At 37.3% G+C, this 27,422-nt stretch overlaps 3 protein-coding genes across 4 annotated transcripts in view; 1 reads left to right on the top strand and 2 right to left on the bottom strand.

The window, feature by feature from the left end:
* LOC131797242 (centriolin) overlaps nucleotides 1–15,096 on the top strand; it is a 36,175-nt gene extending 21,079 nt beyond the window's left edge. For both annotated transcript variants that reach the window (XM_059114858.2, XM_066164900.1), the window contains exons 34-54: nucleotides 371–453; nucleotides 901–1,099; nucleotides 1,201–1,365; nucleotides 1,671–1,837; nucleotides 2,380–2,683; nucleotides 3,053–3,285; nucleotides 3,671–3,828; nucleotides 4,350–4,423; nucleotides 5,079–5,214; nucleotides 5,497–5,618; nucleotides 9,647–9,730; nucleotides 10,099–10,239; nucleotides 10,346–10,429; nucleotides 10,813–10,941; nucleotides 11,438–11,494; nucleotides 11,779–11,841; nucleotides 11,936–12,046; nucleotides 12,573–12,617; nucleotides 12,758–13,478; nucleotides 13,605–13,645; nucleotides 14,142–15,096. In XM_059114858.2, coding sequence (XP_058970841.2) covers nucleotides 371–453; nucleotides 901–1,099; nucleotides 1,201–1,365; nucleotides 1,671–1,837; nucleotides 2,380–2,683; nucleotides 3,053–3,285; nucleotides 3,671–3,828; nucleotides 4,350–4,423; nucleotides 5,079–5,214; nucleotides 5,497–5,618; nucleotides 9,647–9,730; nucleotides 10,099–10,239; nucleotides 10,346–10,429; nucleotides 10,813–10,941; nucleotides 11,438–11,494; nucleotides 11,779–11,841; nucleotides 11,936–12,046; nucleotides 12,573–12,617; nucleotides 12,758–13,478; nucleotides 13,605–13,645; nucleotides 14,142–14,222 — 3,198 coding nt within the window. In that variant the 3' untranslated portion in view covers nucleotides 14,223–15,096. The remainder of the gene's footprint in view (nucleotides 1–370; nucleotides 454–900; nucleotides 1,100–1,200; nucleotides 1,366–1,670; nucleotides 1,838–2,379; nucleotides 2,684–3,052; nucleotides 3,286–3,670; nucleotides 3,829–4,349; nucleotides 4,424–5,078; nucleotides 5,215–5,496; nucleotides 5,619–9,646; nucleotides 9,731–10,098; nucleotides 10,240–10,345; nucleotides 10,430–10,812; nucleotides 10,942–11,437; nucleotides 11,495–11,778; nucleotides 11,842–11,935; nucleotides 12,047–12,572; nucleotides 12,618–12,757; nucleotides 13,479–13,604; nucleotides 13,646–14,141) is intronic.
* On the bottom strand, nucleotides 6,365–8,577 carry LOC131797240 (melatonin receptor type 1B-B-like). The gene has a single exon (XM_059114857.2). It carries the CDS (start codon nucleotides 8,356–8,358, stop codon nucleotides 7,387–7,389), a length of 972 nt encoding a protein of 323 aa, XP_058970840.1. The 5' UTR covers nucleotides 8,359–8,577; the 3' UTR covers nucleotides 6,365–7,386.
* Nucleotides 15,097–20,179: 5,083 nt separating the features above from the next.
* Nucleotides 20,180–23,665, bottom strand: LOC131797246 (zinc finger protein Gfi-1b-like). The gene is made up of 2 exons (XM_059114863.2): nucleotides 23,534–23,665; nucleotides 20,180–22,104 (listed from the first exon to the last, which is right to left on the bottom strand). Exons 1-2 carry the CDS (start codon nucleotides 23,619–23,621, stop codon nucleotides 21,239–21,241), a joined length of 954 nt encoding a protein of 317 aa, XP_058970846.1. The 5' UTR covers nucleotides 23,622–23,665; the 3' UTR covers nucleotides 20,180–21,238.
* Nucleotides 23,666–27,422: the final 3,757 nt, after the last annotated feature.

Below are 27,422 nucleotides of genomic sequence, written 5' to 3'. Positions count from 1 at the left end.
AGTATATTCAAGCAAATATTGCAAAGTCCGATAGTATTATCATTTTCGTTTATTTAAAACAAAAAATACACTGACATATAGACAATTGGTTCATAAACTTTACCTTAAAACCGCTGAATGGACAGAATTAAATTGTTTATTGCACTTTGATTTGGGTTCCTTTACATTTCCCGTGATAAATGTCAATGGTAAGCTTCAAATGCGAAAAAGTATATTCTTGCAAATTTAATTTGGATTCCTTTAACTTTCCAGTGATTGATGTCAATTATAAGCTTCAAATGCGAAAGTTAAATGTAGCTGTAGTAGGAATGAAGACGGTTTTTCCATGTTCCTAATAATTTATTTCATCCGACTTAAACACTTCTCCCAGGCAGGAACTAGAAGAGTTTACATTATGAGAACTGTGGACGAAGAAGATGAAGAAAACTTCCCACTAAAATATCTTCAGCAAAGGCAAGTGTTATTTACAAGTGATCTATTCGAGAAAGACGTTTTTTCGTCTTGCCATCTCTCCTATTTCTATCCACAAGTGATCTATTAATTTCGAAGTTGCTGGAAATAAAAGATTGATGGGAGCTCTCTGAAATACACACCATGTCTATGCAGCTCCAGCATCTGTGTCTCTGGTTCAGAAACACGAAATTATTACATTGTCCTCAAGGTAACGCCAGGATTGGAGATGCGTTTTGGCGTAGGGGTCCAGAGTAGAGAGTTCAATAGCACGTTGCCTAAAAGTTTCTCCTGATTAATCTCTAACATGTAGGTTCGATTGTCTGTCGTGCAATCAAGAACGAACCTTGTCATGAAATCTGCTTTTCATAGGTGGAATATAAACTTGTGACGTTCCCAACTTTCCATGTTATTCTTATCAACCTGATTTGTCAAATATTCGTAATTCAGCTCTGGCGTTGAAATGGAGCCTGTTCAGTTGTCGTCCGTTAATCAAATGGATGATAACACCCAAGAGGCATCCTGGGAAAAGCGGCTGAGTGACCTGGCTCGATTTGAAGGTCTGCTGCAGAAAAGGAAAACAGAACTACAACAGATGGACGCTGTACTGATGGAGCGAAGGCGCGAACTGGACGACGTTGTGCAAAAAGTGTGTCAGTTGTTTTGTATTGCTTTTGCCGTCGTTGTTTGTTTGCCTTTTTTATTGTCTTTGCAAAGTTCGCCAGCCGACCGTCTTCATTTCTCCGTTAGCGTAAGATGGCCGAGGGACGCCTGAGGCGGGCAGAAGAGGATGCTGGTATTATTGAGCAACGCGCAGCGGAGACCTCGGTCGAGTTAATCCGCGCAGGAAATCAGCTGATTAACTTGGAGATTAAAGAAAAGGCTCTGAATGAACAACAAAAACAAATAAACAAAGTGAGATACAGCCACGAATATTTCGTTCAACTTTATCAATGATATACATTATTCTACGTATATGCATTCAAGATAAATTCGTTTTAATAGAAGGTTTTATTTCTGTAATCACCATACCAAAGTGGACGATGTATAAAGATTTCATTCTTAACGGTCTTTTAGAGTTGTAATACCTCACCGTAACGCGGTCATTTTAACACTGTTATATAAATTTCTATGAGTTGCTGAACGGTACTGTCCAGTTAATGATGTTATGTGTATACCATCTTAAAGTTGATTACTAATGTTTCATCTTCTTTTCGAAGGCTATCGAAGCCAAAGAACGAGAGTTAAAGGAAACTGAGAACTCGTGCGCTATCGTTCGACACAATATCGATAAACTGAACAAGGAACTAGCAAGTAAAATGGAAGATCTTGAAAAGAAAGAGAGTGTGTTGAAAGACGTGGAAACAAGAACTCAACTTTCACTCAGGTTTGATCTTAACCTGTCGATAAAACAAATCGCTTGATGAAACACCAGCAATGTTGAGCGCATGGCTCATTTCACAACCAGCGCGTGCCTTTTTTGGGCCCTTACGTAACTTGATTTTCATTTGGAGTTACAAATTTGAGCGCTTTTCGATTGAGTTTCGTAGAGCTAGAACTAAAGTGAACACAACGGCTATGCAATCGGATGAAAGGAAAATACTTTTAAGAGCCAATGATGACTCAAAGTAAAACCGACCAAACTGCCTAAGGCGCGGGAAAAAGCGAAAGACTAAGTCGTGATTGGTTTTAGTATCTGATTGGTTGAAAGAGTAGTGTGAGCGAAGTAATTAAAAAAACAAAGCAGTCTCACATTACTATCGACTGTCTATTAAAAATTGCTCTAACAGACAACTAAGATGTTTGAGTAGCTTAAAATTTCGTTACTGAATTTTGATATTCTTCTGAATAATGGAACAAATGTGAATACTACAAAAGTAAGGAATTAATCATCTTTTGTATGTGAATTTATGTTTGATCCCTCTACAGGATGGAGGAACTACAGAAGCTGATAGCGCAAACAGAAACAGAAGAGAGACATCAGTCAGATAAGTACGTCAGAGCGTTAAAGGAGGGTGAAAAAGCTTTGGAAGAAAAAACAACGCAGCTTGCCAGAACAAGGAATGAACTTCAAACTCAAATGATACAATTTCATGAGCTGAACAGTAAGATAAACAAACTCAGGACAGAACTAAAAGAAATTGAAGAAAACATCAAGAAAGGAAAACTTGAAGCTGAGAGGCTTTCACAGAGAAAAGAAGAAGAGAGAAGAATCCAGGATCTTAATGTTCAGGTCAGAGCTTGGGTTTGTGCATTCGTGATAAAAAAGTTGCTAACTCCATTTAATGTTTAAAAGATACTAAAGTACATTTCAAAAGAATTAATTATAAGATTTTCTCTTAAACTTTTTTACTTTTTCACAAATACTGGTAACGTAGAAAGCATTCATATGGTATTCTAAGGTATAGTCGACGACTATTGAAATCAAACCCGCCTTAATTCTGTTACTGTGGTCGGATAAGAATTGGTTTATTGTGTTAAGACAAACTTTATTTGCAATAACTGTTTAGGAGAAGTTTCTCTTGAAGACATACATGTAAGGGGAGAGTTGCCGGAATGAAGTAACGCTCTAGAAAGATTCGTATGCGTTTTGTTTTAACAGGAAGCCGAGGAAAAACTTGTAGAAGTTAACAACGCAAGAAATGAATCGATGGAAGCTCTTAAAAGCCATCGGGAGGAGTTTGGTCTGTTGAGAAACAAAATTCACCAGAGTATGAGCAAGATTAAAGAATACGAAGAATTGAAGAAACAGAAAGAAGTCGAGTATAAAAAGATTTCATCCACGATCAGTAAAGACAAAGTAAAACTAGAAAATGAGCTCGCTAAGTTGAAAAGGTGATTAGAACTACATGATATTTAACAATTTTACTAACTGTTTCATAGTGATCTCCATGTTCCGTGTGCGTTGTAACTTGATCAGCGGCATTGTATAACAAACCCATGTGTGATTGTTCAGTTGAGGAATTCTACCCATCAGATACTCCGAGATCTCATCGTCTCTTTGTGTTTGTTTCGTTCGCTGTGATTGTTTGCTGTAATCATTATATTCAAAACTTTTTAAACTACTTTAAATGAATCCCACCTATTCCAATTTTTAGGCCTCACGACTTGTTTTCATCTGCGCATGCTATTGGGAAAGCGTTAATGGGTCTATCAAGTCTGCCCTGTAAGACGTATCTAATACAAAGTCAAATCCTTTGAATTTTACTTCATCTTTCAGTGAGACGCAAGAAACAGAGGAATGTTTAAGTCATACAAATGCTGCTTTAAAGCAAGTCACGGTTGAACTCCAGTCTGCCAAACAAGAAATGGAGGAGGTGATGAACACCAAAAACTCGGTTATGAAGGAGTTGAGTGAACTCCAGCTCACACTCGCAGGTAAACTAAAAAAAGTATATTCCTGAAATAACGGACAAAACCTTTTTAAGCAATTTTTTTTCAAAAGAAATGATGCCCGACATCGAAAAACACCCCTTTGTCCCCCTCTATCCCTTAGCTTCGTCACGAAAACATGTTTTTTAGGACTTGGATTTGAATTCACTTTAAATTTTAATTTGGCTCATACGACGGAGCGGTTTTGCCAGCGATTTTAGTGTAGGACTTACCTCGAGAACGAGTCTTCTATAACTTAGTAAGTCACTGAAGATTCTGACCGCAAATTTGAATTTGGCTGGGAATCTTATTCTTACGAGGTGTGGGTTGGGGGAAGGGTAAAGATTTGTTTTGTTCCACCCTAATGACAAATGCGTAGCATGTTTCCTTACTATCACATAACTTGCAAGTTTTTCTTCTCAGTCGCTTTCAAAGTGTAGAAATTAAACAGTTATATTATGTAGAGAAACAAAACGTAGACCCACGAGATATATTATTTGAGGATGTCTGTATCTTTTCGTAAACAGAGAAAGGGAATGAAATTATGAAAGTCAATCAGGAAATTCAGGATGGTAGCAAAGAACTGAAAAAAGTTAAAGAGGTAAATATCAAAAGTTTCAGGTCGGTTAATAAGGGTGTAATCTATAACAAAATAGTTGACATATTGTTATTCATTTCAGAGATATTCTTAACCCGCATGCCAATTTTAGTATTCATCAAATGCCTTTCTTTTATCCCCAGCTCCTTCCAATCAAGGAAGTGCTTTATTTTCTGTAAATGTACAATATATACTGAATGTGGAAGGGTATTTTTATAATATTTAGTAGATTTTAAACTCCAATACGGCCTTGAAAGTGGTTACATCTACATGCACTAAATCTTGTTTTATTTTGTCACAGATTACAATCTGAAACACTTATTTACACTGAGGCCAAAACTTTTCCCATTATTGGTCCAAAGCCAAGGTGCTTCCATCAGATATTTGAAATAAACTTTATACGGAGAAAAGGCAAATTTCCAAGAAATTTGAAGAAATCATGATGGCGGGGTAAATTAATTAGCATGAAGTGGACTATCCTTACACACTAAGGTCCCTTGTAAAAACTTGGAAAACATTCGCTATATGTCCCTATTTTACAAAACCCCATAGTCAAAATTTTAAGAATGGTATTTTGCTTTGGAGTGCAAAAGGGAATGCTGGATACAGTCATCAATTACTGACTACCTTGAAAACATGGCCGCTTTCTACATTGCAGACGATCGCAGATTCCCGAAAAAGGCAGACAGAGTTGATTGAAAACTTAGAGAAAGAAACTGTGAGACGTGACAGTGCTCGAAAGGGCAGTTTGCCTCAGGGGTGTTCAACGCCTAAAGACAACGAGAAAGAAAATGGTAATTTATATTCAAGTTTAAACTATTTTTCTCCAGGACGCTCTCGGCATTACTGATTTTATCTGTATACACAACGCTTTTCAGGTTCATGACAACTTAGATGTTTCCCATCAATGAGCGCCCTGCAGCTCAGTTTTTAGAGCATACAACCACAACATCGATCGGAATTTGGTGGTGCTCGAATTCTTTCGCTTTTATTAATCTTGATATTGCTTCACGGACGAGAAATTTTCCTATTCTATTCAAGACTATCCCTTGTGAAAACTGATTCACTTTCCACAGAGCTCCTTGTTACCAGACTGCGCCAAACTATCAACAACCTCTCGGATGAAAACAAGAAGCAACATAGAGCTCTTCAAGAAGAGCGAGGTGAAGTTAAAGAGTTACAAGAACTTCTGAAATCAGTGAGTAGCTAAGACCACTATAACTTCTAAGAAGAGTGTGACTATAGGAGTTCGAAATTTCCCTTTGTGAAACACTGTGCGCGAACCTGCTTCATTTTGGCGGTAAAACGCAGCAGCCTTCAATACAACAAGACGAGTTTTTTTGTTTTGTTTTTTAACTTTGATAGATATCATTATTTTTAATGGCGTTGTGGAAAAAAAGGCAGGATAGGACCCATTAAAATTATTTTTGCTCATAAAGACAGCAATAGAGCTCCATGAAGAGTGTATTTTTTAACTCTTCCTATAATCAACAAATTTAATCAATTCGTTCGTGAAAAAGAAACCTTGTTATCTTAAATGAGTTGGATTAATGTAGCTAAAACTATTCCTTTAATAAATGTTTTAAAACTATATGTAACGGGTCTTCAGGCGAGCAAACCAAAAGCTGGGTAGACTTTGACAATCCTGCATTATAACCCGTGAAGGCCCAAGACTCCACAAAAATACCGTTGTGATAACAAACAAGTGATATACGTGTACAAACATGCGTTCAGACCAGAAGAAGCTAGTTAGTTAAGGCGAAAACTGCTGTCTTTCTCTTAGAGGACTCTTTCCAGCTTCACGATAACAGATATGGGTTTCATTTGTCGAGGTTAAAGTGACCTTTCTTGAGGAGAAGTAATTTTCATTCCTTGTTATGCTGTAATGATCAATTTATGACGCTCAATTTTACAGTCTCCGATTGGCTTGAAAATTGCAACTGACGCCTCAACTTTGAAATGGGTTCAAAGTTTTCTTGCTCATAAATGTTCTAGTAGTTCTTTAGGAATCAATGATCGCCCTTTCCATTTGCATTGTTTCAAAGATGTTACTGATTTTTTTTAACCATCCATCTATTTGGATCTTTTCAGGCTATTTAAAAGAAACTTTTTTATTGCAAATTCTTAGTTGCACGCTACGTTTCGAAACGATTACAGCGAATTAAACTTTAACTCGGTGTGCTTCTCAATTCACTGCAGAAAAGAAAAAGATGGAAAGAAAGAAAAAAATGCACTGTGTTGTAGAATGTGAGTCGATTCTCAAACTTAATTTATGTTCGGACGACAAAAACTTCCGTGCCGTGCCAGAAGCGAAATAAACTTTAACTCGGTGTGCCTCCTAATTCACTTGTTAATTTTACCCATGTCTTACTTTACAGAGGAAACTGTTACAATTTTGTCATCATGCTTTAGAAAAGAAAAAGATGGAAAGAAAGAAAAAAATACACTGTGTTGTAGAATGTGAGTCGATTCTCAGACTCAATTTAAGTTCGGATGACAACAACTTCCGTGCCGTGCCAGAAGCCGTGCTTTGCATATTTAATTTATGTCTCTTAAAAACTTTAAGCTTTTATCTTTCCTAATTCTTTTTTCTTGATTCATAACAAACGTTCATTAAGAAATTGATACGTCTTCAATTTAAATCTATCAAATTAATAAGCGAACCCTTTTGACAAAAGTGGTTACAAGAAATTTGTTTTTCATTAAAGAAACTATGGAGTTGTGAAATAGCATAAGAAGCAATTTTAAAAAAAATACACGGTGTAAATTAACCCTCAGAATGTTTTTATGTAAACATGAATTTTTTTTCCTTGGACGGCACTCAATCGCACTGTTAAAACTACTTTTTCTTCCGTAAAGATTTTTATTAACGCGGGTCACATTAATTCTGGATTTTTCCTCCGCTTGTCACTTTGCAACACAAATGTAGATCGCTGCGAAGCAGATTATGTGCTATTGTTAGAGGCTCAGCCATGTTGAGCAATTTCGTTCTTTCTTCTACAGAAATTCAAAACACGCAAGAATTCTGCTCTGAACGCTCTATTCATAACTCCATATATAACAGGGTTAATGGTACAACTTCCAAAACCAAGATATATGTATAGAATGAAAACCTGTCGTGGAATAGCAAGTTTATGTGCAGAGAAGGAATCAACCATGTCAATAATAGCTATAGGTCCCCAACAGAGAATAAAACCCAGCACAGCTGCGAATAATGCCTTTGTTATTTTCACTTCCTCCACATTCAATCGAAGATTCGCCTCTTTTCTAGTAATGTTCATCTCCTGATTGTGTTGTTTGATGGTTATAAAAATCTTGTAATACGCGAAGGTGATGATTCCAATAGGAACAGAAATGTAGATAACATCCAAATACGCCATGTAAGCCATGTCCAGGTGCGGTGTCTCAAATTCCATAAAACAAATAACTTTACCGTAATGCACGGTAAATGTGGCCCATTGAGTCATCGATGAAAGTCCTGCACCAAGAGCAGCGAAAAGGGTCAAGGCAACCACAGAAATAAACGTTGATTTTACTTTAAAACGCTGACGATAAAGGGTGGGTTTCACCACGCGAAAATATCGGTTCACCGCCGTTGCAGTCATAAGCAACAAAGAGTTCAGCGCGCAGAAGAAACAAAAGAATCCTTGGAAATGACAAACAGCACTGTTAAATGGCCACTGTCCTGTTGTGAGAAGAACCACAGACATAGGCATACAGAGGGCTGCCATCAGAGCATCTGATATGGCCAGAGTCACGACGTAGATGTTCGGTATGATGCGAAGTCTTTGATTACGATACACAGCCAAGCATACCAGCATGTTACCTGTAAAGGCCAGTATGTTGATGAGTATCATAAGAGCACTTTCCAAGACTACCAAACCAACTGCACGTTGCTGCAGCTCTTGGGAAAGATTCGTAAGTCCTTCTGTCACCATTTTAAGAGGAATAATAGGAAAACTTTAGAAGCCGTATGAATACATAAAACTTCAGGCTATTGGTAATTTTCTTCGTGACATCTTTTCAATGGGACACCTGTTCTATTTGAATTATGAGGGGGGTGTTAGAGCTGTCCAGATAAAACCGTTCTCACCCAAATGCAACACCAAAGCGACCACTGTTTGGCACTTCTTGGATAAAATATTTGATGCTGTTAATCTTTGGTGCGGCAGGTGTGATTTTGTTCCTTTTGAGTGGTTAATGGATAAAATGAAATGATATGCAAACTTTCATTGTTTATTCAGTAAAGTCTTGTTGAAATTAGGTCTTTTAAAGTCTTGAATTATCATATTAGCCTCAAGTTTGGCGGACAGTGTGTGATTGACACTTCCCAATACGGTCATGCTACGTGCTTCAATGATCGCTTCGTGAATGTGAGTGGATCGGTAGAAGGAAACCCGAAAATAAACCTTTACAAAACCTTACGGATAGTGGTTTACTATTCAATTTAAGACGCGCTACCCTGGAATCAACGGCTTACATGTACTTCATTTGGTTTATTATTTTTGCTTTTCAATTCCCTATTTAATGTCAACCCGAGAGAAAATACAACGACATCGCAGTCTAAATTTACGCCAAAAGTAGGTACAGAATTATTCTTGAAAATTTTGTTGTTTATCGTGGTTTTATATAGATAAATGAACGTTTGTCTCACGATGTAAGAGCCAGGACAATCAATTGTGTAATGATGGAGACGTTTCGACCTCTCTACTGCTGGTCTTCGTCAGGCGACCAGGTGGAAAGTTGACTTATAGCACCTTTGTTTAGGAGGAGGAAGTTTTATGTGGATGGCTTCTTTAGACCATACGTGTGTTCCAGTCAGTCGTGATCAATAAACCTCACCTGGTCCCAAACAGGAACGTGCCCTGTTTCATTTGCGTGTTCTGAAATCGCCGACTATTGAGTGCGAGTCGTATATCTCTTTCACGTCTCTTAATTCTATCTTCTATCGCACTCCCTGTTTCACCGATGATACTTTGCCACATTCACACGTGATCTTGTAAACAACGCCGTCCCGTTAGGCTAACTCGGTGGGAAGTTGAAGTTGCTGCAGATGAAGTGATAGTAACTTCTTCTTTTCATGTTCAGTTTGGACATAGGAAAGCAGATCTCTTTTTCCCGTACTGTTTTTGTGGTTAAATAAAAAGAAAAAGGGCCTGTAATGGATATTGTTGTTTAAAGTTTTGGAAATTTACTTTACTTTGTTCATTTACCTCCTATTTTTAGGAGAAAGATAACTTTCAGAAGCATCTGATGCAAGTTGAGTCCAAATCTGAGGCTTATCAAATACACCTAGAACGGCTTCACGTAGTGAGTTATTCATGAATTCTGCGATTCGCTTACACCCACATTACAGACGTAATCGGCAGAGAAGTCATTGGCTGCGATGTCACACAGTCCTTTCCCTCCCTCAAACCCTCAAACCACCCTCCCCAATCAAATTTCCATTGCCTTTTAAATTTCTTGGGATACAAAGAAACCCTTTAAAATCGATGATGTCAATCATTTCGTTTTAAAACCTAAGGATAACAACTATTAACTTTCTACTCGAGCACGCTTACGTGTTGTCGCTCAATAAACCCCTTTATTTTGTTATCTTCTATCTTATAAAGATATATCTCTACTCTTGTTTTTCGCCGACTTTTTCTTTTCACGTTTTGTTTTGGTTCGATTTTCAGGAGTTCGACGCTGAGAAACAAAAATATTCCAGAGAAAAAGACTTGCTGTTGAATAAAGCAGAAGAACATCGCGTAAAAGCTAAGAAGTTTGCCGAAGAACTGAGCAATCTAAAACAGAACCATATGCAAACAAAACAAGAAGTGGGTGAAGTTTGTGCAGAGATGAGAAGGAGTCGATTTTGTATTCAGGATCACGTTTTTAGATTTATTCATTCATATATCTATTCATTTATTTATTTGACTTTAGCTAAATTTGCTCAGAGAAACTCTCGTAACAGATATTAAAGAGTTAAAGGAACACATCGAAGGAATGACGACTGAGATGAAATCAGTAAGTGAATTATTTTCCTGGGAGATGCTGAGTCGGAAATATGTGAATCCTTAGATCGACTCAGTACGGAGTATCAATTTAGATTATCTCCTTTGGTGTTTTCGGGCCTTTTGTGTGATACAACTGCCTCTCTCTCTTAACTTCTTTACTTAAATGTATTGGATCCAGATTTCTATAAGATATGAGGAATAATTCTGAAAAGACATAAGTTTAGGTTGTTTGCAAAGGAGTAGGTGGCTGACAGACGTTCCTGATATTGCTTTGTTCAAAGTCCTTTTTAGACGAATTTTTTGGCTTTCTTCGTTTCACATTGGGGAAAGCTTGAGTTTTCTTTCTCGGAACACTACAGAATTAAGCGGATGACAAACACATTTCATTTGCAGGAATTGACTAGAAGCTTGAAGCAGGTTGAAAATTCAAAAGAAGAAGCAACTGATGAATTTGAACGGCTCCGAGACAAAAAAGAAGAAATGGAAGCTCAGTTTGCCGCATTACAACAATTGATCAACTCAGTGAGGACTTTTTAGATTCAGAATGAAAGTTTGATAGCATATGAATATACTCTTAATAAATAGATAATAATACTTGGGCGCGCGTAGATATGGAATTTCCCCTCGAATGTTTAACTCGATAGCTCACGAGTGAGCGCGAGTTGAACACGTACTATATCAACAGACGTGAAAAAATACGAAATTTTTTCACGTGTGTTGTTACGGCTTTTCTCAGGGCCGGAAATCCTTGTATAACAGCGCAGTTTATGTGATAAGATTTAGTTATTACAACCGATGGATCCAGACTTCAGATTTTGCTAGCGGAGGAATTTTTAATTAACTGAAAAATGGGAATCACTTTTTGCGTAGGCTAGTTTAAACTTAAAAATTTTAAATTTTCATATTTCACGAAGATGTATAGGGTTTTTCATACAGGCCACATACATAGAATTTGTGTAAGCGTATCTGATAGTCATGTCATGAGTGATATCACTCTAAAATATTTATTTTGTTTCAGGCCAGGAAATTGGTATTGAAGGAGGAGAAACAAAACTCTGAAAATTCCAAAAGAGAGGTAAGGTGTATAACTGTAGTATTTGAATTGTGTCTACAGTAATCTTTGTCTCTTGTTTCTGTGGTAAGAAATATCAAGTGATGAATATTAACTGACCCGTGCATACGAGACTTATCCAAACAAGGCAAATTCCCCCGCGCTACAACAAACTTGACCTGAGTATAGTAAAAAATATGAATGTGGATTTTAGAAGCTGATGCCGTAATTAGTGTGTTACAGAAGAGACTGGGATTCTTGTAGTTTTCGTATATCCACGTCAATAACTCTTTTTTTGTGTTTTTCAGAAAGAAGACGCACTAATCAAAGAGAAGAGAGCATTACTTAAGCAGCAACAGAGTTTTCTACGAGTAAGTTTTGATTGATTGTCACATTTTGCAGACCCTTCTAAGTTACAGGACCGAGAAATAAATGGATTGAGAAGTTATTGACTTTCATTCTCAGGCTCAAATTAGAAAACAGATGTCAACTAGAGCGGACATTCTTGACGAGGAAAGAAAAAGGGCAGAAGCTTCCCTTGAAGGACTAAAAAGCAAGTTAAAGAATCTGGAAGAGGTATATTGAATGATACTAGTGAAATCATGGGAAGTATCTCTCTTAGCTAGACTACTCTTTTTTTACCCAGTCTAGTTTTAATCTTTAATCACAGACCGTTAGTTTATGGGATTACTACCACTTTGAGCTCGAGTTGTCCCAAACGTGTAGTAGAGGGCGCGTGCGACCTGCATTATCCGTGCAGGAAAAACTGAAAAACCGCCAACATCACAAGATGAGTTTATTTCTATTGATTGAGGTATTAACATATCAGTAGTTTTATCAATTTTAGTTCAGTGAGATTCATTTATGTTCGATAAAAATAATGGTTCAAACTTTGCTGCTCACAAAGAGTTCAATAAAGCTTTACGAGGCACATGTTTTGTTAGCATTCCGTATAAAACCTGAATGGTAGTTCAACTTGTTCTGAAATTTAAGATCTCTATTGCATTTCTTTCACTCTCTTTGGCAGAGGCATGTATTGAGAGTAACTTTTTACTTTGAGTTGATGGAGAGCATGCCTTTATGTTTTATTTTAATTCTTCAGGTTATATCAAGGAAAGATGTCAGTGTCCAGGACTTCCGTTATAAAGTAAGAACATACCGATATATGAACCTTTCCGTAACTTTCACTGAGTTTCACTGTTTGAAACACTTCTAAAGTGTTTCAAACATAAAACATTTCATGTATATACTCAATAACTGTTGCCACTTCCTCTTTATTTTATGTAGCTCTTGAGAGATAGAGTTGAAGCAGAGAAAGTTGCAGACTCTAACAAACAAATTGACGAACTAAGAAGACGATTACGTCAACTGGAAGACGAAAAGGATTTAATCACAAGTCAAAGGAATCATTTGGTTACGTTGAATGAAGGCGCTAATCTACAAAGTTCTCCACTTAACTTAAAAGAATATGTGACTGAAAGAAATACGAAATTGATTTCTGTCAGACCCAGACGCTCCCTTGACTCTCTCACCGATGATAAATTGTATGCAAGATCTGTGAAACATGACGAGGAAGTTCCATGCCGTGATGTGGTGGGTCAAAACACAAGTTTGCCTCTTCATTTTCATGGCAAAACCTCACTTGATAAACTCGAACCCAACTCTGTGTCACATGACGTAGAGGTTAAAAAAGAAGTTGGCTTGGACTACGGGATGAGAAACACAAGGATCGTGACCAAGCGAAACCTGGGTTTGGAGCCGAACGAAAATCCTCCAGATCATTCATACGAACAAATTGCGATAAACTCGTCCTTACCAATGTTGAGAGAAGATCTTTCAGAAGATTTTGTTGAAAAAGATTTACCTCTCTCTGCAATTTCCAAAGAAAGCGAAACGAATAAGTTTTATCCGACTACCGTTAGTCCAACATCTGACCGTCGGAGACTGGTACAAGGGATGAAGGAGCAGCAGTGGAAACCTGACAGGAATGCAGTTCGTTCAAGAAGAGGTGAGGATTAATCTTAGAGACTCTTTGTGCCAAGTACACGAGGTATACGTGTGCTTTAAGAAGAGTTCTTTATTTCACCACAGTCGTCAATTTTAAGATAGCGTTTTCTCTTGTTGAATCTTTTAGATATATCTTCATCTACTTTCGCTGATGACAAAAAAAGCGAGGTAAGAAAAAGAGAGAGAATTAATGTCACTCCTTACATAAATGAGTATTTTTGTTTTTGCCATGTTAATTTTCAGTCAAGCGGTGAAGGTGAATCCTATAATGGACCACTTTGATGATATAGGGCTTTAAAACATTTTGTGAAACGCAGCAATCGATGTCGCTGATTGGTAGATAAGATCGAATTTAGCAAATGTGACACTGTAATATCATGAGGGCCCGTCCCTGAAGTGACAAACTTTTGAAAAGCTGGGAATACCAGGAGGTAAAAAGCTATCATACTTTCATAAGTTTGCAACGGATTCCGCCAAAAATTTCCGAATTTTCAAACTTGGCGTGATGAATTGATAATGACTTTTGCATTTCTCAAATGAAAAATTTTTGTTGAAGTCTTCAGTGGTAAGTTATCTTTCTTCGATTGTGACAAGGAAAATAGTGACTTTGAACAGTTTACAGCCACCTATTCTAATACGACACTCACCTTCTTGTATCTTTTAGTTTCTGTCTTCAGTTCATCGTATAAAGAATGAAAAGGTCAAAGAGCTTGAACTCAGTTTGCGGAGGCTCTTCTCTACGTGACTTCAGGAAAGCTTCAAAGACTTAACTTGAAAGGAGTCTTAACGTTTCTACGACGATGAAGAAAACCACTCCTTACAACATCTTCAAGGGACGAAAGGTTTTCATCTTTCATGGTCTTTCAAGTGGCGATGTGTCCTAATAACAGAAGTAAAGGAAAACCAAAGATGCATTTTTTCAGCCTAGAAGAAGGACCAGGAAATGAAGGGGAAAAGTATTGTTCACTTTGAAAAAACTGTGGCTCGATTAATGGGACAGTTTACGTGTATATAAATAACAGACTACGAAGCTGAAAGAACCAAATAACAGACTGCGAAGCTGAAAGAACGAAATAACAGACTACGAAGCTGAAAGAACGAAATAACAGACTGCGAAGCTGAAAGAACGAAATAACAGACTACGAAGCTGAAAGAACGAAATAACAGACTGCGAAGCTGAATGATTTCTTATAATACTTTGGCTTGGAGTTATTTTTGAGCACAATGACAAATTTAAAGTTGTTTCAAAAGAAATTTAAGAAAAGTGGAATATTTTCAGAGCAGATATATGGTGTTCTTTTGACTTATATTTTTATGTCTTAATTTGCATTTTTCAAAAACTTAATGCAAAATAGCGAGTTAACTTCTGTCTTTTGTAACTGATCGAGTCGTTTAAGGACAAAACCAATGCAGACTACCCCAACCTTTTTTCAAAAATGTGTTTTGAATTTCTCAGCGCTTTCCCCCCTAACTTCAAAAAATCTTTTATCAACAATCACTTGGCATAAACAGTTTATTCTTATTGTGGAATTTTCTGTCAGCAATGAAATGGAACATCCATGATATGTTACTAAGGATTTTGTTAATTTGCCACAAATAATTCAAATAATACTCTTTAAAACGCCTGAGTTTAAAAGGTTACCATCGTTGTTGAACTTCTAGATCACTGATAGATCTCAACTGAAAACGCGATAGGAATTTGAACCTTTTCAACGCGTTCATATAATGACCATTACATGAAGTCATTTGTCTCTTTCGTCCTTCGCCTTCACTAACTGTTATCCCTAGCCTACAACCCCTGCCATTTTCCCCGTCTGAGTTTGTGACTGAGTGAAACAAATTCTACTCTACTTCCCGGCGTCAGGCGGGACTATCCAGTTTGATCAAATGATTCGGCGATTAACAAAGTTGTGATCAGTGTCGACAATATTCGGGCACCCAAGGATGTAAGGGATAGCATCAGCTGATTCCGTTAAAGAGGAGAATGATAACCAGAAAAAAAAGCTTTCTTATTTTGCGTTCCTCAGTCGAGCAGAGGCAAACCTGTGGGGTGAGACACACGCTAAAGGTGGAGGGCGAAAAAAAAAACACATTCGCCTCGAGTTAGCCTACGCTCACCAAAATAAGCCTGTTTGCCATGGTAGTCAAAAAACCAAAAATCTGTGCCCCAATAATAAAGTTCAAATTAACCGACGCGTCTTTCTGAGGAAGAAGATAGGTGTTTTCTTCTTCTGAAAGGAGAAGAGGCCGCGGTTATCTGGTTATTTAAGGAACCAGTGTGGCGTTGAGTATGACGGGTAAACGGCACTCAACTCTAACGCACAACGAACAAAAAAAAATTTACGAATCACGAGGCATCTTGAGGGACATAGATTACACGTGTCATTTGATAACAAATTATTCTCCGTTTAGAACAAAAAAAGGAATTCTTACATCAATAGACAAGCACGACTCTATTTTCATTTATAATGACGTAAAACTAACGTGTGAATGAATAGAATTAACCGGGACTATTAACTTTTCCAATTCATCTCTTTTTTATTCATTCGTAATATTTATTTTTGTGAGACCAAAAAGATGGGCGCGCGTGTGGATGTGTGCACGTGTGTTCATTGACGTCAAAATTCCATATTTCGTCTGATTATCAGCTTTCTGTTGGCAACACATGCTCACAAATAGTAAAAAAAAGAAAGGTGCGATCGCCCCCCACGAAGTTCCTTAAGAGTGCCGATACTGCATCGCATGATTTTGAAAAAACTTTATGCCCACCTTGACTTGTAACAAAACCTTGAGGCACTTTTTGGCTTTAGTTACCGCGGCAAAAGACGTTGGAGAAAGAAAGGACAAACTCCGATCAATATACTTTTCAAACAAAGACGATACAGTGCTGTTGACGGGAGAAAAATCATTTAGCCAATATTTCTATAGCGAACATGAAGCTCTCTTATCGTAGAAATGTCTAAAGAACCAAAGCAAAGAACAATATTGTTTTAACGAATTGCAATGGGTAAATTTGAATTCAAGACGTGCAGGCGTGCGGCGGTCATTTTAGTATTGTTAGGCAGATTAGATCTAGAAGCAGCTGGAGGTGTTTTTAATCGGACGGGAAGATGCTGGGATTCTTTGGTTCCTAAAATTGCCTTAAGATTCTCCTAAAGATAAAGCTTAGAAGGAACGTGATTAAAGCTTTTTAAATCGTTATCTTTCCCACTTAAATCGAACATTATTTGGTAAGCGCATTTCGCAAGTTATGCAGTGTTAACATTTTTGTTAAACAAAGTAGTACAGCCATTCTTTCATCAGACATAGGGAAGTGTTTATTTCCAACGAAGACCACGAGGATTTTTACATGGAATATTTGCACATAAGCAATTCATTTCTATTTCGTATTGCAGGTACTCGCTTGCGCGAACTAGACGCTTCCGAAATCAAACAGAGTCAGCAGCTGTGTAAACACGGGTTTTTAATTTGTATATGTGAGTGGTTAAACCTCGTGTTTGTATCAACAGTATCAATCTTTGTTTAACATGAATTACAGGAGGTTGCGAATAATATGATCGACCCACTTGCCCTTGCCTGAATTCCATCAAATCTTTTTGTTATCATGATGTGCTCCTCACTGTTGCACCTGTTGATATTCACAATCGAACTGCGCATCAAATGTTTATCTTCACAAACACATGTCATCAATGAAGGAAGACGATCTCAAACTAGCACTAGCCGAGTGGGTGTAATAAGATATAAGAGAGCAGATCTTCATGTCAGTTTACAAGCCTCTCTGTACAAAACATTTGCCTAATTGATTTGTGGTTTGAGCGTTTGAAAGTACGTGGTTGTTCCTATTCTAATTTCTATCAATGGAATAAATCGGCCTTGTTGACGAAAAAGATGCGTGGAGCATATATACAGACCGGTTTGACGGTTATTTAAAATATCAATTTTAAATATTTTTGGGTAGTTTCGTGTGGCTTTTAATAAAAAAATAGGAGTACTCAACAAACGCAGTATACTTGACGCCTTTATTTTTAATGATGATAACTAACTAGTGCTAAGAATTCTTTTTGTTCATCTCTTGAATGTTAACAGAGAGTAAGCCAAGGATACATTTTTTTGAGAGCTAAAGAAAAGGAAAACAATCCAAGTCTTAAACCAGGAAGAACTTTCAGATTCACTGTCGCATGTCGTGATACCGAGTCACAGAAAATTGGTTGTCGACATACATTTCACATAACCACGTATCTGGCTACGAGTTCTCCGTAGCTTGATGAAAGAGCATCTTACAGCAAAATTATAAGGCCTGTGGTGGAAATCTTTTAGGACTCATATCTTGTCTCTAGATGCAAAGTTCGAGTTCTATTTTCGTTAGAAGATATCCTCAGTCGTACTCAGTCCTCTTTTAATTTCACTCTTCTTTGTGATATGTCAGAAAAGCGGGAATTTGAGGGGTTCGTACTACAAATAATTTTTAATATTTCTCATGTTTCCAAAAAACGAATGAACCACATCTGTAATAAATCACAGATCGTCATTAACTTGGCTTATTATTTGTCATGAAAGACATTAGAAAACAATCCAGCTTTTCTTAAAATAATTAATTGTATGTGATTGAAGGGTTGATTGCGGGCGTTAGGAGAAAGATCTAAATCTGATACTTTAGTCGCTTCAATAATGACCATAATTACAATTTTCGCAAGGGAAAACAGCTGTACTGACCCTCTGGGTTCGCCCGTGAGACAAATTTTGAGAATAATGATATCCGGTCAGTTCACGACTAAAAACCCATTTCAAAGCACATGGATACCGAGACACCGCCTCTTATTTTGAAAAAAATAAGTGCTGATTTATTCTCTTATAAATACGATGGGAAAATATTTGTGGAGGACTGATTTTTTAATCCGGATGTTTCAAGGCAGAACTATTGGGAAGTCGTGTTTGCATGGGGTCACCCACATATTTATGAGGCGTTCAAAATATTGACACTAGAAGGGAAGCATTGTTTGCAAGCAATTATTAGTTTGCTGTTAGCAAGCTGGAATCCTGTTCAAAGAGAACCATCACTTCTGTTTCATTAAATGACATTCAAAACAATATGTTAGACAAAACTCCCTCGTATTCAAAATCAACATGTGACGACGCTGTTAGTGTTCAGTAGCTGCAATATCAGAAGTAAGAAAGGCAAAATAGATCGTGTTGGCTCGATGCAAACGAACACAAATAAATACAATTTAGACTCATTAAGAGATTTTAAGTCCCTTTTTGCAACTTCGTAAGAATCATTTCATATTGTCTTTTTATTGTCTTCTGTTCAACGTCCAGTACACGACATTGTACCAGCAGGTTACGGTTTTTGAAACGCATTTTATGGTTCTGGCTGTGCAATTGATTTCACTGAATTGCGACTTGATCTTATACTGAATACACCGTCGGGAAAAGTTTTAAGAATTCACAACGCCTCTTCTCATTTTAAGGCTATTATGAGGTAATAGCCAGAGGGATTTCTTATCAAAACGGCTGTCTTTCTCTCTATTGTTTGAAGGTAAGATTCCAACATTTGTGATCACGAAACTGGGATGTCTTCCTCGCGAAATAATAGCAGGTGGTAGCCCATGTAAATTGCATTCCGCTGGGACGTGTTCTTGTCACTAGGAAACGAGTGTTTTTCAAGGAGTTGTTCTGTTGCAGAATATCACCGTCAGCGGGTACCAGAATTTTTTTTTAGATTTAAGCGAAGTTTTTGGTGAGGATCTCAGTCTTTTGATGATAGTCTAGGTGTTTCTCCTTCATTTGTATTTCAATGTCGCCGCATCTTTATGGGTTGTTTTGTTTAATACATTTGCAAAATAGGGTGTTTAATTTACAAGATTTTTATCTAAACCTTATGCTAACCCTGGCTTCACAGAGTAAAATATATCCTTCTTCTAGAACAGGAATCACGCTATTTTTGGTCTCAAATACCTGTCGCAAGTCAGTAAGAAAAAAAAAAAAAAGAAAAAACCGAACAAAACAAAACAAAATAATAACCAAAGAACAAAGAAATTCTCAATATAATGTACATGTGACTTGAATACTTTGAATAAACGTCGGCGTACAGCTTTAATTTGTTGACTTTTTTAATAATGCCGTTCTTGGTGGTAAGAAAACCAACGCTATGATGTCTCAGGGTGATAAATATCATGACGGGAAATATAACAAATAAGAATCTGCATTACCGCACTTTTCTATTGGCCTGGGTTAACTCGATTTTACGAACATTTTGCTTCTTTTTAGAAAATTCAAAGCAAGGCATGATTATTCAAAGAGATAAAAACACGTTTGAAAGGGAATTTAATATTAACGCAGGTCGCGTGAAGTGTTTTCAAGTGCCTTTGGTATCGTAGGAACCGGTCTTATTTCTTTACTTTTCAGTCAGTTTAGGAAACAAATATTTCTGCGTGATGAGGGATTTTTGTGTACAGGATCGGCAGGGGACTGTCATCCAAAATTTCTCTCACATTTTGGTATGAAGAACTGATTCACTTTCTCTCTTGTGACAACTTCAAAAATAATTGATACGTAATTGGCATTTTCTAGCCACGATGAATACAATAAATCAATAGACATCTCCATTTTCTAAAAAGGGATTGAAAAGAGCATGGATTTTCTTTGTTTAATCATATTATTCAGGTTATACAGCCGAACATATTCAAGAGAGACAGAACCATGTGAAAAGAAAGGGTACCTGTATCCCAGCTTACGGCATACTATAAACGATACTTTTGGAATCAAGTTATTTTCGATGTTATGATAGCAAGTTCGAATTTTGCTTTATGTCGAGCGATATAAGCAACCTCAATTTACCTGGCACTCCAACCCACCTGTTATGTGAACGATACTATCATTTGTCATTATGTTTGTTTACAGAATAGTACTCATCTTCTCTCTGCGGACAAACAACCCTTTTGTAGAATTTTATTGCACGCTACATTTCCCTGAAAAAACTGCCCAGTTACTGCCCGCTTCAAACAAAAGATAATATCTTTTCAAGCCATTATAAAATGTTGTCGTCGGCGGTTTTGTTCAGATAATATCAATAACTGATCTTAATGCTTATTTCTGGCAAAATTTACATTTAGTCAACGTGTTACCTGCTAGTTATGCTCAAAAGAATAGTTTCAATTCAAATTAATTGTTACTACTGCTTAGAAAAAAAACCAAGGCATAATAAATTTTTATGGTATATTATTTTGCTTTGACCTCACCATTACGTACGATCAAGACTCTTTAGGCGCAGTTAGAGGCTTGGAAGTTCTCCCTAAAGTTTCTGTTTACTCATTGTAAGATAAATAGAAATAAAAAGGGACTGAAATATTTCGTTTCGTTTCGCTTATAAAGATGGATGACAGCGACGCTAGGTACTGTGTGGAAAACGAAACACCCGTCTGGGAGAAGTTGAATACAGTATACCCAAATAAGTTTGATTATTTTTAATTGTTCTTAGTTTCTTGCTAAAACTATTGAGGCTTCTTAAAAATAAGGTTCGGAATAAGTGTTCTATTTTCTATAAAGGTGATAAGTTTCTCAAGGGTTTTTTTTCTCTTTACAATACAATACGAAGATGGTCTAAAATACATATTTAGAAGAGCATATTTGAAATCAGGTTTGATTTTATGGCTTTTCGTTCGTAAAGTTTGTGGCTAGCAAATTGTTTATATGCAGACAATCCCTAGTTTCTAAACAACTCGATGTATTTTCTAGGAGTTTCCTGTGGCTGCTTGAAGGAGTTCACTTAGTGTTTCCGTCTTCCAAACTTGATCTATACTCGTGCCTCATAGTGTGCCGACGAACATCAACTTTCCTGTAGAACCTTCTGCCGCAAATTTTACAGGGGAAGGGTTTAATTCCGGTATGCCGCCTCATGTGAGTAAGCATGTTAGAGGATTGACTGAAAACCTTGCCGCACTGCTTACACTGAAATGGTTTCACCCCAGTGTGCATCAACGTGTGCTTTTTCATGTCGGATTTGCGGAGGAAGTTTTTTCCACAGTAACTGCACGAATAAGGCTTGTGATCGGAATGAATAAGTTTGTGTGTTGAGAGACTTGACGGCCTCTTAAATTCTTTCCCACATTCTTGGCATTTATATACCTTCGTTTTCAAGGAGGTTGGCTCTCCTGAGGTGAGATCCTCGCTGTCCACACTTTCTTGACGCCCAAAAAATTCGCCTAAATTCGAAATAGGATCGCGGCACTCTGTTACTCTTGCCGGAGCAAAGAAGGACTCTTGACCAGTGAAGCCTCTTTGAAGGAAGGGCGACTGTTGAGCGAAATGACGATAAGCAAACGGGTCTGGGCTGACGGTGAGGCTTGGGCAGCTGTAAGGAAATGATAGTCCACCATAGCGCGGCACAGGCCTCAAAACCAAAGGCGACGGTGGAGCGGGAGGAAACGGAAGCGCTCTTGGAAGAGCAAACGGGAACTTTGAATCAAAGTATTCTACACCATGTCGCCGGGGAAGCGTCGGCAAAGGGATGCGTGGGGTATAAGTTTCCTGAGCGAGGTTTAAAGATGAATTTTTAGCAGAAGAAGTGACACTGGATCCTGTTTCGAATGCTTTGTCTTCAACGGAAGGTCCCTTCTCCGTTTTAACTTCTGTAAGAGAAAGTGATTTGATATGATTATTATAATAAAAGCTGTGAGCTTTTTGAATAGATGGGTATTTTTCATTAAAGAAGAATTTTGTAAAGTGGTATCAATTCTCATGAAAGCAACACCAAACTCTTCGCACATAGCTGTTGGGGTAATGGGCTACCAAGTAACCGCAGATATGGCGCATTTGAAAGACACCTTTATATTGCATCAAATGTTCTCACGTACGCCCAAGAGTTTTTTTTTTCCAGATCAAAGGTACACTGATGGAAAATGTGTTTTTGGCTTTCAAGCGTCGGAGTAAATTCATATTTCCGAAAAAAAAAAAAAAAAAAAAAAGAATACGAGAATGATAAAGAGGTTCGCTCACGGATTGAGCCTCGAATTAGCCAAGGTTGGCTTTATTAAGGAAATCTCTCCACAGATCGCTAAATCTTGTATTATTTGCACTTTTCCGAATTTCTCGCACTAATGTTCCATACGCTAAGATTCAAACAGGTTTACATTGCCATCATTAATCTTTCAGTCCTTGCTGCAAAATCTTTTACCTCGACCGGTTTTAACCCTGCGGGTTTGGCGGTCAAGGTCGTCAAAATCGGTTGAAAATTAGTCACTTATAGACAACATGTAAAAGATTCGTGAAAAGATTCCCTCCGCACAATCTGTTCAGAACCTACAAAAACTACCTTGGTGACTAAAAATGCGCAGAGTTCTTTGCAATAACGAGTAGTCCTTCATAAGGCGTGTTTATTTTCGTAGATTTTGAAAGTTATTTCACTGGATAGGCGAATTAAATGGATGGGCGAACAGATTAGCGCGCTAAGAAAATAATGGCTGTATTTAACTCACATTAATGGTCTCATTTTTACCAATATTCAAAGAGTAAGCAAACATTATCTCTTCCAAAAACAGCGCGTTGCAGTTTTTATTTGATTGCGTAAGTCTCTTTTCGAAACTCGTGGGTAATAAGATTTGCGGATTAAAGATATCTTAAACAACTTTTCGTGACTTGGAAACATCGACCCTCGCTAAAGGCGTAAACCAGCAAGTAAGACTGTTAAAAGAACTCGAACACTGCAATGCTTAGTACAGTTCTATTTAAAACAGTTGGCGGTCAGAGCTCTCCAACGAGAGATCGTTTTTTGTGAGGATCCTAATCTCGCTTGGAAGAGTAATCCTAGGAGTTGAGAGTTCTTCCTACGTGATTTGCAACTCCTCTTTCCTAGTGGTGAAAGTTTATGCAACTCGGTTCATCCCGCTCAATTTAATATCTCGAGGCTGGTCTTTAAACATCACAGCCTCTTGCGAACAATCAATCATGTTTAAGTCATATTTTCTCTTCTCTTTGATCATTTCAGGATTAAAAAAAAGCCAAATTGGACAAAAAAGGGCCAATTTTATGCTGGCCGCGTGAAAAACTCGACTCGCTCACCTGGAAGTTTTTGCTGATTTGAATCTGGACATTTCTCCAAGGAAGGAGAGTTAGTTTGCCTTGCTCTGACTAGGAATGACCGCGGCATGCTGCCCCTCTGATCCTGAACACCGACTTGGAAATGACAGACAATTACAGGGGCCGCTTTTAAAAGTCCTCTGCAAATATGTAAATTGGAGTTTAATTAGTTTCTTTTCATTTGGATACCTTTTTATGACGGGTTGCTCTGGATGTCTCGAAGTATTCTGCATTAATTTGTTACGAACCCATTCAGTGGCATATCGAATATTCATTGCCAAAAAATTACTCTTTCTCAAACTTTCTTGCGACATATTTGTTTCTGAGATGGGAAAAAACTTGTTCTTACGTCGCGGAGAATATGCATACATATCCATTTTCTTGCAAATTTTGAAATTAGCCATTTGTTTTGTTTAAGCGATTATCATAACTATCCTGAGACAAACCAGTGGTAAACAGATGGAGAAAGCGAACAATAGCTATTTAAACACAATTTCGTAGGACCATTCTCACCTTGATTCCATAAGCGTTCGATTTTCTCGCAGAAGACTCTACAACAATGTTATTTTGATGCTTAAAAGCTTTCTTTCTCAGTCGAAAATTAGAGACTTGTGAGAAGGTAGTGAGCTGTTGAGATTTTCGCATCTTTTTTACTACCATTATTAGATTCAGATTAGATAAAGCCTTATCGGCATGTAGTTTGTTTCTGTACTTTTAGCACGAGGAATAATTTCTTCCTCTTCATTTTGAAAATGAACATTTTCGTCGCCAATAACTTGAAATAATTTGTTTCTTTTGTGTGTGTAAAAAAACTGCGTATCCCATACAGTTTGCTCACATGCATCTTGCTCTGTGATTTGGCAGGTGGAATTGTTTTCGAGTCTGGAAAAAGTAGACCACTTTAAAAGCCTTATCGAGATCATAATAATCTATCTGACCAGAATTTCAGTTTCTTTCTTACATAAATTAAACAACAGCAGCGTTTAATTGCAAAGGCATATTCGCAGGAAGTGAAATCGATCTATTGTCAGCACTGAGCATTTCTGCTTGTAACAAACCAGTGGCAAAGTATTCAATCCATTTTGTCCAAGATCACTTAGTTACCGCATTCTTTTGGTTCCTGCTTGCTGTACAAGTTTTCTCGATCGGTTCTCTTGCTTCTGTGGTGGTCAAAACATATGTTTAGAAGTTTGTTCATGGAATTTTTTTTCTGAAAAGGCTTAGTGCTTCTTTTAGTGCTAATTTAGAAGCGGCGGTGAGCTTTGCTTTGAAGCTTTCAGCAAGTATACCAGTCTTTGTGTTTTAGCATCGCTAAGTAACCAACAAATGCCCGTGAATCACTCTCTGTAATCAGACACACTTTCAAAGAGTACAGTGTATAGATAAATAACTCTCTAAGTTGCGTGTGTGGGAAATGCAACTTCGCTTTTGTTCAGACAGACTGCTTGTGGCTCATTGTGCCTTCTATCGCAACTCAAGGGTCGCCGAAGAAACTCTGATTCTCCTAAATATTGTCATATAAACAGGCGAATTTTGGAGCCCGGAGTGATGTTCAAAGGTGTTTTTCTATTGCGATCTATGTTTAATGATTCTTATCATCTGGAAATCGGTGGAATTGCGATGCATACTGTGTGCCGCTGATCTTTGCCATAAACAGTGAATCGTGCTTTAGCTCTAAGAGCGGTTTTGGTTTTTTATCTCCATTTTCGTGCTAAAGCTCATTGGAAAAGAGTCCTCTCCAAATTTTTTTCATTTTTTATTGCAAAGTCAAAATGCATGTCTCACTTTCCACCCCGTGCGTGGGTGTACAATTCGTTTCAAGCACAAAAACCGTCGCTTGCTGTAATTAAGAAGCTGTTTAACTCAAAGGTTAAATCGCAAATACTAGTTTTTTTTTTTTTTTGAAAGGGCGGAATCTGGTACAAAACAAAATTAGCTGATAAATTTTGTCGAAGATAAAGAAAAGCACCGCGGGGAACCATTGTGGTCTAGAAAAATAAAATCATGTCTTGTTATTTTTTTGTTCAAGCTTTAACCACTTCTCACAGACGGTGAAGTTTCCAGTAAGACAATTTGACTAAAAGGAATACAGGTAGCTCTCTAATGAACACAAGGTACAGCCGCCTTAAAAGCATACAACACAGCACTGCGCGTTCTTAATACAGTAAGGAGTATTTCACAATCAGCCTGTATAGTTTGCGTCAATTGATGTCTGTATAACGTAACCTCTAACGAATTGTACGTCAGTTTGTAATTCTACACAGTTTTTTTTAAACTTACAAAACAAATATCATAGCGATATATTTTTTTGTTTTGTTTTGTGAGTAGGCATTGAAAGATGTCATTTCAATTAAAGGATGTTTTTACGACTGAATGGGTTTTTTTTCAGCAGTTCAACTCTTGATTAAACAAAGCCATGTTCTCCACGTGTGTTTCTTCTGTGGTCCTCTAATTTAAATGAGAATACGTCGTGAAAATTTGAATGGAATCTCCTTCTCCCCTTTTTTCGAGTGATCTTGCTTCTCACTCAGTAAAAAACCTGTAAAAAAAAAACAGTACTGTGACAATGATTAATCGCTTCGGAAAAAAAAGTTTTTTCTGAACGAGAAGTGAAATACTACCTGTCCTCCTATAAACGTGAAGGTGGCTTTATGATCAATTGGGTGTTAAATGCTCTATCTGTAGGCTGTGCGAGACAGCCAGAAGTGTTAACATATTGTATATTATATAAGTGAATATGGCCGTCGCATAGAATAAATGCTTAAATTTCGGTGCATTTATTTTCTTTTGAATTTTGATTCTTCCGGAGGTAAGAAATTTTTAAGGAGGTTTTTGTCAGTTCAATAACAACTTCAAGAAAATTTTTACAAGCAATTTTAAGCAAATTTCATTTATAGATTCTTTGACAGAGAATTAGTTTTTTTTCAATAATGTTTTTTTATTATTTAACATTTGAGTGCTTTGTATTGGAATTAGGAATTTACACATGAAATGGGAACACTTTTGCTCTAACCGCTGGAAAACAAATAATAGATGTGCAGAAAATGGCCTGTTTTTCCTAGCGACAGTACCAGCTTCACCCGAGATTAAGAGACTGTCAATGTTTTAATTAGAACTAATTTTACAAAACGTTTTTAACACACCATTCAGTTTAGTCAATCTCTTGACCCTAAGGATAGATAATTGTTTGAACATAATTTAGATGTACTCTACTTTCCCTTTTTGCGACATGAACTCTTGACAAACATTTCATCTAGTTGCTCTTGTATCTTGCATATCATCTCAGAAGCTTTCCTCAAAAAAAAAAAGTGGTTTCTGGGTTTCGTTTCATCGATAAGACTGAAATAAGGCTGGTAAAAAAAATATATATATATAGATGATAAATGTTAAGTTCCCTTTCATTAGAAAATTTGTGCGAAAAGGGTGTCGGCAGTTGTTCTTAAAACTTGGCCGCACAAATCATTTGTATAATTTTCTATATCCCACCAGTATCGTTTTCTCTTTAAAAAAATGGTTAATATTATTGGTAACGTACGGAAAAAACAGAATGGTTTTCTTTGTTTTACGGTAGTCGATACAGTTGTTATTATCAGATCAAATCATTCAGAAGAACTTTACTCAGCTCTGAATCTCGCTTCGGATCTTCTCTGAAGATATCAAATTCTTTATTGCTTATGTTCAGAAATTGTACAAACAAAATTCACAGATTTTATCATTTTCAATTCAATAGCAAGTACTCTTTTAGAATTTGAAAGATCTCTCTATTTACAATGAAATGGTACATGAGTTGGGAGAACCTTTCGCTCATGTGTGCAGCGGGTGCAGCGGGCGCAGCGGGTGTAACGGATTCAGCGGGTGGTCTATTCAGTTT

This window comes from Pocillopora verrucosa, chromosome 4 (genome assembly GCF_036669915.1).
Source record: "Pocillopora verrucosa isolate sample1 chromosome 4, ASM3666991v2, whole genome shotgun sequence".
Lineage (NCBI taxonomy): Eukaryota > Metazoa > Cnidaria > Anthozoa > Scleractinia > Pocilloporidae > Pocillopora > Pocillopora verrucosa.
This window is presented reverse-complemented; position numbering and strand designations above follow the sequence as displayed.

Coding starts and splice junctions, on each gene's coding strand:
- LOC131797240 (XM_059114857.2), bottom strand. CDS start 8,358: ATGGTGACAGAAGGACTTACGAATCTTTCCCAAGAGCTGCAGCAACGT.
- LOC131797246 (XM_059114863.2), bottom strand. CDS start 23,621: ATGCCGCGGTCATTCCTAGTCAGAGCAAGGCAAACTAACTCTCCTTCC. Junction 22,105..23,533: donor AAATCAGCAAAAACTTCCAG/GTGAGCGAGTCG, acceptor TTTCTCTTACAG/AAGTTAAAACGGAGAAGGGA.